The sequence below is a fragment of the Poecilia mexicana genome, unplaced genomic scaffold, assembly GCF_051168715.1.
Source record: "Poecilia mexicana isolate PSO_F unplaced genomic scaffold, ASM5116871v1 scaffold_14, whole genome shotgun sequence".
Lineage (NCBI taxonomy): Eukaryota > Metazoa > Chordata > Actinopteri > Cyprinodontiformes > Poeciliidae > Poecilia > Poecilia mexicana.
Genome location: NW_028263383.1, coordinates 3,842,748 through 3,851,930, shown reverse-complemented (window position 1 = coordinate 3,851,930; position 9,183 = coordinate 3,842,748). Strand labels below are relative to the sequence as shown.

Sequence of the window (9,183 nt, the reverse complement as noted above, 5' to 3'; positions counted from 1 at the left end):
TGTTAAAATAACTGTCAAGTTGTATTTCACCATTTATTATTAAAACTAGCATATCCGTTAGTTCTATTAAATCCTAGATGATTTCTATTTCTTCTTAACTGTTTATGGACAGAAGCATTTTCAACAATATTTTTCATTTTTCATAAACTACTCATTTGAAGTTGAGAAAGTTTCATTCCGTTTGCAAACGTGAGAGCTCTTGGGGGCCCTCTGCTGGTTTGGGAGCCCGAAGGAACAGTATTGTTTGTGCATATATCCTAATTTCTGGTTTTAGATTGTATGACAAACAATCTTGAAAATATAAAATTAAATGAAGTAGGTTCCAATCTCTTCAATGAAGAGTCATACTTAGAGTGTTTCCCACTTTTATCCTTCTGTAATTGTACTGAGAGACTATTAAAGATACACTGCGCCTAACCATGTAATTGAAAGGTATTTACCCTGAGAGAAGAATCACTTTAAATGTGATTACTCACCTTTGACCCTGAAGAGGTATTTTGCCTCTTTGTGTCTGGCCTGCTGTACAGGTAAAAAGCTCAACATAATTTCCTTCTTTGTCATGAGAAGCAATTCAGCTCTCCTCATATTTTTTATGTGTACATTGATGAAGAAATGACTCATTTGAAAAGCTTAGCTTCAAAAATAATAAAGTCAATAAAAGTACGGCTTATGCTGAAATTAACTTGTCAAAGTTCATAAAATGACTCATCTTACAGCATGAAAACATTGAATACCTGTGGCTGCTTCTCGCCAAGACAGAACAAAACCAATTTCCAGCTGGTGCCTGAAGTTCCAAATGTTGTGTACATTTGTTTTAAACTTCACTAACAACTTAACCTTAATAGTTATACAAAATCCAGTAGGGAATTTAACACATAGTACAATGTCAGAATAAAAAAATAAAATAAAACACCAAACAGGATCACAATCATCATAATACAAGGCCATTGTACACACACAAACAAATAAAGGAAAAGAAAATTGAAAAAACAAAAGTAAAATAATAAATTTAAGTCATAGAACAGAAGACAAACATCTCTACAGTTGGAATGCAATTAAAAAGGTATCCTGGAAAGGGGGAATAGATGAAGCACAAGTGCAATTTCACGCACAAAAAAAGGCATTGAGGAAATGTGTCCCACAGGTACTGGGCAGCAGGACAGAATGTCCAGCTCTGGATCCAGGATCACAAGCTGGACTCGACTGACCCGGGTGGAACTAGTGGGGGGAACTTTAGTCCACCGAATATTTAGGTTCATGCTCACTCAGTGTCTTGTTGTCCAAACACATTCTGATTTGTAAATTATGTTCTGCACATCTCAGCAAGAAATGCTGTGTGACATGGTCCTTTCTCATGCTGACTACAGTTTCATGTTCAGCAGCAGGTGTTTTGTTAGACTAATGCCTGCAGTCCAAAATGTGCAAATCTGAAGCAGTAGTGTTCTTCCAAACATATATTTGCATGATTCATATCAGAATATGAGACAGGTGTCATCTTGGGTTTTCTTTAAATGGCTTTCCTTTGCATTTTTGTTTTTTTACATTTAAGATGTTAAATTTGGTCATTGATGATCCTAACAAAAAGGAGGGATTCGCAGACATTTAAAAATGAGTTCTTCCATACGGAGTGAGATTTGAATTCTGCTAAATGTAAGATTTCAACTATTTGTTGACATCTGCTGTCAATTAAAAGGAAGTACAAGCTGGCAAATACTGAATCCGTAGTTCCAAAGTTTGGTAATGGTAGTAAATAATTTGAATACCCTAACAATAAAAAAAATGTGCACAGCTGTCTAAAATCTGATTATAATTGATAGATGTGTTTTGCAGTCATTTCTTTTTAGTTGTGATCATCCTGTGCTAGGTTTAGTTAGTTTAGAGAGTTAGTTTAGTTTAGCTTGCATGTGGTGTTATCTCCTGGGATTCTGGCTTTCTCGCACAGTACAAATTGGCTAATCTAGATGTCCCTTAGATGCGAGTGCACTGCCAAGGTTGTGTGTCTCAGAGTTGCCATGTGATGGACTGGTGATCTGTCCAGACATGCACACCAGTCTGCATCTACACCTGGATGGATGGATCATGAATGATGATAAGACTCAGTGAACCAAGAGTCCTATCGTCTTGGTTCACTGATAGCAAGTTATCTTTTGCTTCCCCCTGGTGGACAAATGCATAAATGGCATGTGTTTCATTAGGTTTCTCATCAGCAGCCCAAGATGCTGCATTTAGCAGGTTTACTCTGTAACTTGCAGTGTACGTAGAGGAGGCGGAAGGCAGAGGGAGTCTCCAAACTTACATGAAATCAAATTGAAAGAAGTGTTTCCTTGGTGTAATCTAATTAGTAAATTGTTTGGGAAAATAATGTTTTTTTTCTTCTTCATAGAAATGACATAGGAAAGCCATACATAGCCTACTTTGGTGGAGAATTAAATTGCAACAAACCCATACGTTAGCTAGGCAATGCTATATGACTGATTCTGCATGGATAATTGGGTATTGATGGATGGATGGATGGATGGATGGATGGATGGATGGATGGATGGATGGATGGATGGATGGATGGATGGATGGATGGATGGATGGATGGATGGATGGATGGATGGATGGATGGATGGATGGATGGATGGATGGTTGGATGGATGGATGGATATTAAGGTTGCTTACTAATGTAAAGACAGTCAAACAAAAGGCATTCATAATTACATTAGGTGAGTCTAATGTCCACAATTTCAAATATTTTGGACAACAGCCATTTTTATAAACATTTTTTAGAACACTTTTGAAAAATATATAACATCCTGCCCTGATAAACAATTAGAAAACTATACATATTTGTAATGCCTATAACTGTGTGCTTTGTAAGGTGGGATTTTTTTTTTCATGTTGTTTGTGACTGTTAATTGCTCGCATATGCCTAGACTTGTGACTTGCTCTTAGAATTCTGGGTTTTGCAAGATATTATTGTAATGTAATGTTTATAAAACATGTGCAACACCCAATTATTTAATAAGAGAAAAAAATATATATATTTAGGCTTTCTCAGTTTATTTTTATGATTGTTTAAAAACTATGTTAAATTCTCAGAAGAACAAAAACAACAACTGTGCTCATAATGTCATTATCGCTGTGTTTTAAAAAGAGTAGTGCTACTAGTGCATCTTAATGAACTTATATCTTGACTAGTCAGAAGTTACAGAGTGGTTTATCCAAGTATATTTATGAAAAGTTGTGTAGAAGGACATAATGTCCTTCACAATGTCAATTCAAGAGCATTTTCACAAGATATGTATAGACAAAGACACACAGATGTTTGCAGGCTATCAGAAGCTTCTTAGCTGGGTTAAGGAGAAAGGTGAGTCCAAAGTTCTCCATTTCTGTTAAACTATTTCTTTTTCAATATCATTTAAACTTCAGGGTCCCAGAGTCTGGAGGAAGGTGACCTTTTTACACATAATTAGTGAGCCATGTCATATGCCGAGGTTGGTCCACTGCGGTATATGGCCTTTACTTGTATAGCACTTCATTAAGACTAGAGAACCCCAAAGCACTTCACACAACATTCCCACATTCAGGGGGAAAGTATTTTCCTCAAGGACACAACAACAGGGATTAAACCAGCAACTCACTGATTACAGGACAAACTCCTACCACTACTGCCTTTATGTTTTATTGAGTACAGTCAACACAGCCATCTACTAAAAACCTTTTGAGCACTATTATGTATGTAGGGCTTTTTTTTTTTTTGGTGTGGGGGCAGCACTTTACTTTCCTATGGAGCTTAATATGGGATAATCAAAATTATCGGCAATAACTGAAATATGTCACTTTATAAGTTACTAATCTACTTTATGTTTGACTTTTCCTTTTTGAATAATTTACTAAATTAACTTAATTGTTCAATAATTGCTATTCTAATTTGTTGAATAGTACCTGCAGTTAATCATAGACAGTTTGAATGTTTATATAGTTTCTACTCAATACAGATTTGATCTGTCAGGTAAGCTTGTTCTCAGGGTGACACTGAACCGGAAACCAGACAAGAACAAGAGAATCCACGCAGAGGTTCTTCCTGCTCTGTGTCCAAATCAAGTGAGTCACTTCACGTGAATTTACTTTCCTGGGAAAAAAGTACAGCACGCTAGCCTACGTCATTCAAATATAGACATTCTATTGGTACAAACCATCATGACGTTGAAGGCTTGGCCAATGGTTTACTGTTCGAGTTCCCGTGCAGTATCGCGAGCTATCTGGTTCGATAAATCCTCTACGCGGCTTCAAAATCGGCCATTTCGTCGGTGCAGGCCATCAGCCGTTAAGGGCAGCTGGGAAACATCGTTTAATACTGGTTACCTGAAAGGCACATCAAGAACATCGCAACATGAGTGAACAAGCTGTTTCATTTGCTAAGGATTTCTTGGCTGGCGGTATCTCCGCTGCCATTTCCAAAACAGCCGTCGCCCCAATCGAAAGAGTGAAGCTTCTCCTTCAGGTAAGAAAAAATGCGTCTTCCGGGAGGCTCATTGAGTGTTAGCCATGTAGCTTGTTTCACCCTACTGAAGAACATCCTGAAGTATTACTAAATGTTCTTGTTGCTCGTCTACAAGCTTACCGAGACACCCATACGTGCCGTTAATGTTTAATACAATAAATTCATAAGAGTTATGTAGTAAAAGATCTAAGGTCATCACATAAGTGAGAATGACCTACACGAGTCCGGTTGCTAACTGCATCGCTGCGCCTTAACCTTAGCCGGTAGTTAGCTTTAGCTAACAAAGGACAAACGCTCGTAGCGGCATTGGTACACGCTGTACAACCCTGACACACCTACTTATTTTTAATTTTAATTATAATATTTCAATTATAACAGTGCTATTAATATGAGGCGAGTTTTATATCACTTTTATTTACAGTTAAAAGCCGTTGCAGTTGCTAAGGTAGCGGTTGGTGAAAGTACAGAGGCCCAGCGGCGGTTATTAAAGCCGGGTCAACTAGTTTTACATCCTTTCCCATTCGCACTGCAAAGAAATGGGAAGTTTAAAGATTAAAAATGGTTTCACTTTTAAATATTCACAAGTTATTTTTGTTTTATTATACAACTAAATCAGTTCGAGATTAATCAATCCAGTCATTATCAGCGATTACCAGAGGACAGTGATTAGAGGGTACAGTGGGGGAAGCCACTAACAACTTTCACAACTTTAACCTGCCACAAGGTCACAATGGGAGAACCTTGTGACTTTCATGTGTCTAGCTGTTGAGTAGATGTCTAATGATTTTCCTTTTACTATCCCAGGTCCAGCATGCCAGCAAACAGATCACCGCCGACAAGCAGTATAAAGGCATCATGGACTGCGTTGTCCGTATCCCCAAGGAGCAGGGATTCCTGTCCTTCTGGAGAGGCAACCTCGCCAATGTCATCAGATATTTCCCCACCCAGGCCCTCAACTTTGCCTTTAAAGACAAGTACAAGAAGATCTTCCTGGATGGTGTCGACAAGCGCACCCAGTTCTGGAGGTACTTTGCTGGTAACCTTGCCTCCGGAGGAGCCGCCGGAGCCACCTCACTCTGCTTTGTGTACCCTCTCGACTTCGCCCGTACCCGTCTGGCGGCTGACGTGGGAAAAGCGGGAACCGAGAGAGAATTCAAGGGTCTGGGTGACTGTCTGGTAAAGATCTCAAAGTCAGATGGCATACGGGGCTTGTACCAGGGCTTCAACGTGTCTGTGCAGGGCATTATCATCTACAGGGCTGCATACTTTGGCATTTATGACACAGCTAAGGGTATGTTGACTTCATGCTGAATAACTGGTATATATGGTGAGGATCTTTGTGTGGTGGTTTCTAATTTTTTTTTTTTTTTCATATGCTTGTACCTTCACAGGTATGCTTCCAGACCCCAAGAACACCCACATATTGGTGAGCTGGATGATCGCACAGACTGTAACAGCTGTTGCTGGCCTGACCTCATACCCCTTCGATACTGTCCGTAGACGCATGATGATGCAGTCTGGACGTAAAGGAGGTGAGTCTGTTTAAATTGTACATTTAAGAGCGTGTCCAGCCTGGTGGACGTATTTCTACGGATGCAGAAATGGTCGTTTTTGCTTCATGTAGTTTGTTTTCTTTCCCACAGCTGACATCATGTACAGTGGAACCATTGACTGCTGGCGCAAGATCGCACGTGACGAGGGTGGCAAAGCTTTCTTCAAGGGGGCCTGGTCCAATGTGCTCAGAGGCATGGGCGGCGCCTTCGTGCTGGTGCTGTACGATGAGCTGAAGAAAGTCATCTAATTCTTGTTGTCACGTCACTGTCCAATTTGGCTAAATGTATTAACTTTCCATTTCTATGGACTTTGCATTCTGCCTTATTTATGGGAACAACTAGCATCTCACGAAGTAGCTGTGAGAGGTGGCTGTATGTTGTGCATCTTTGATTTTAAAACGTTCCACACCCTCTTTACCAATGTCATTCCAGATATAAAAAGAAAATTATAAATACCTCCTTGTGTCATTCACTAGGTTTGTATGGTCCCAACTTGAATAAATCTCCCCTGGGGAACAACCTTAACCATTGATGTGAACTGTCTCCTCCACTGTCATAGCGTGAGATGAACACTCACGGGATAATGAAATGCACCGAGTGGATTACACTCAACTGCTATATTTACTCGCGCTTATCTCTCCTTGAGCCTCTAGAGTAGAACACCGAAGCCTGTTCTCCTTTTGAACAGGGCACACCTCCTGCAGAGCACAAGACTTCTTCAGAACAGGGAGATTTAGGGTGATTGCTTTCTGTTGCTACCACATCTTCAGTCTAAAGTGCTTAACTCATGGCAAATTTAGAGTCTTAAATCTTTTGTCTTTTAGCTCATTTGAAAAGTCATTTTAACAAAAGAACCTTTCAAAATACACTATTTAGCTGCATGTTTCAGGCTAAATCAGCCAAAAGTCCCAAATGTTAAAGAGGTGGATCTTCATGTTTGCGCGGTGATGGATAGTAACGGTGGCGGCTTGCTGTAATTCCTCCCCCCCAGTAAAATCTTAATCATTTTACAGGGGCGGAAACGCCAAAGGGTTTCATGACATTTAAATGCCAGGCATTAAACGGGAATCATATTTGAAGATTTATTTTAAAGTATAGGCAGAAATATTTTTCCAGTGGTTGGAGTTGGAGAGCGCATGTTGTTTAGCCTGATTGACAGCAGGTGGTGCCAGTGGTAAGCAAGAGGAAAACGTCTGCGGTTTAAGCTCAGACAAGCTTGAAAACGGCGTCTTAAGTTTTCCTTTTAGGCGTGATACGCACATCCAATGAACACGCACTTTGCTAACCGGTTGATGAAAGTTGAATTGTTGACAGAGCTGCTGATAAAGTGAATGGAAAAGGAATCATTTACGTGCTCATGTTGTAAATAAATTGATCTTAAAGCTCCTTTCTGTGTCACGTCCAATTCAAAAGAAGTATTTTGTTCACAAGAGGTTCATGCTAGATGTGTTTACAGGGACATCGTAATTAAGTGTAAACTATTTTAGTCAATCAAAACGTTAAGAAGTTCAAAAAAATGGCAGAAATGTTTCATTGCAGAAACTTTTGGGCCATTTTCTGTCCAGCACAATCAAGGGGAAGAGCTGAATTAGTTGTTCAGCAGTCATTGACACTTTCTACAAGGAAGTTAGGCAACAAAAAGTCAAAGTTTAAAAACGTGATAAGGAAGCTGACCAAGCATATTAATGGAAAGTTCAGTGGAAGAAAAAAAGTGGAAGATGTGAGAAATAAAACTAATACTTTTAATACTATTTTAATAATTAGGATGTGCATAGACTATTTTTATTTTATTTAAAAAGTGAGCTTGTAATAGAAGTATAAGATCTATCTGATAAAAGAAATTAAAAAATGCACCACCTAATATAATTTTTAAACAACGTAGTAGTCAGCAAAACTCAAGTTTTCAGGAAATTTCACCGAAAATCCACTTATTTGACAAATTAGAACAAGTTTTTCTTTATTTAAAAATAGCTACCAGAAAGGACTATATGAGAAAGTAAAAAGTTGTTTTATATCAAAACTTGTCCTTTCGTTCTCAAGCTATGCATAAAACAATATCACTGTTATGCCCCCACACTCCAACCACACCTGTCGGTGGCACCATGAATAAGGTGAAAAGGTCAAGAACTTAAAAGAAAGAAAAAGGAACAGAAGGAATCTTGACATGTGCCAAAAAGAGCACTCATCCTACCTCCGAGAGCATAAAAACGTCCTTATCGTGTCTTCGTCTGCGCACAAAATCTAAAAAGCTGCATCAGCTGCTCCCAAAATGATCTTTTATTAGTTCATAAAGTTCTTGGTGGTTCAGCCCTGTGGTGCATCTCTAACTTGCTCGCTATTTATAACCCGATCAGTTTTCTGTGTTCATCAGGGGAAAAGGCCCTGCAGCTGGCACACAGCTGAATCCCAGGCTGCTGAGGGTCCTATCTGATGCTGCGGCGCAGAGATCCAACACCGCTGGTCCACATTAAATATCACAACACAGACGCTCTCAATTAACTCTGCATTAAAGTGTGTATGCAGTTTCTTTTTTTTTTTTTTCTCCATGTGATTTTATAGATTGTGATTTATTGTTTACAATTCCATATTTTAGTTGTTAATCGTGTGTTGGTCACATTCAGCTTGTTGACTGTCATCGACGTACCAGGAAACAGAATATCGTCTACAGATGGCAGCGCTTAACTGGGTTGTCCTGCTTCTTTTATGAAGACCATCTGTACGGTTTTAGTCTGACAATGGATCAAGGATAATATTACTCGTTTAGGTCACAAACGCAGCACGCTCTGTCACTAACTTGATTGCTTTAGAGCAGGAAATGTTTCTTTTTTTTTTTGTCCTCTTTGAGAGAATCCTTCATGGCCTGTCAGCAGCTGCGTGTCTTGCTGCGTAGCCTCACTCCCACTCCATGGTTTGTTTCTGTGTAAAGCTTCTCCATCGGCTGTATCAGTCTCCTCCCACAGTCCAAACACTCGAGTCTGCACGGTTGAAGTACAACGTAGGTGTGAAGTGAAGAATGAGCGTTTATTAGTCATAGGATTGTAACTAGCTGGCAGCTCGTCCTGGGTGTTTCCTGCATTCTGGGATCCATTCCAGCTTGTAGTTTAACTGTAATTGGCATCTACACCTACCTCCACCAGGCCA

The 9,183-nt window shown here is 39.5% G+C and overlaps 1 protein-coding gene across 1 annotated transcript; it reads left to right on the top strand.

Annotated features, from left to right (window-relative positions):
- The first annotated feature begins 4,275 nt into the window (after nt 1-4,275).
- Nucleotides 4,276-7,428, top strand: LOC106923477 (ADP/ATP translocase 3). Its single transcript, XM_014996516.2, has 4 exons — nt 4,276-4,489; nt 5,294-5,780; nt 5,881-6,021; nt 6,133-7,428. Exons 1-4 carry the CDS (start codon nt 4,379-4,381, stop codon nt 6,288-6,290), a joined length of 897 nt encoding a protein of 298 aa, XP_014852002.2. The 5' UTR covers nt 4,276-4,378; the 3' UTR covers nt 6,291-7,428.
- Nucleotides 7,429-9,183: the final 1,755 nt, after the last annotated feature.

Coding starts and splice junctions, on each gene's coding strand:
- LOC106923477 (XM_014996516.2), top strand. CDS start 4,379: ATGAGTGAACAAGCTGTTTCATTTGCTAAGGATTTCTTGGCTGGCGGT. Junction 5,781..5,880: donor CATTTATGACACAGCTAAGG/GTATGTTGACTT, acceptor GTACCTTCACAG/GTATGCTTCCAGACCCCAAG. Junction 6,022..6,132: donor GCAGTCTGGACGTAAAGGAG/GTGAGTCTGTTT, acceptor TCTTTCCCACAG/CTGACATCATGTACAGTGGA.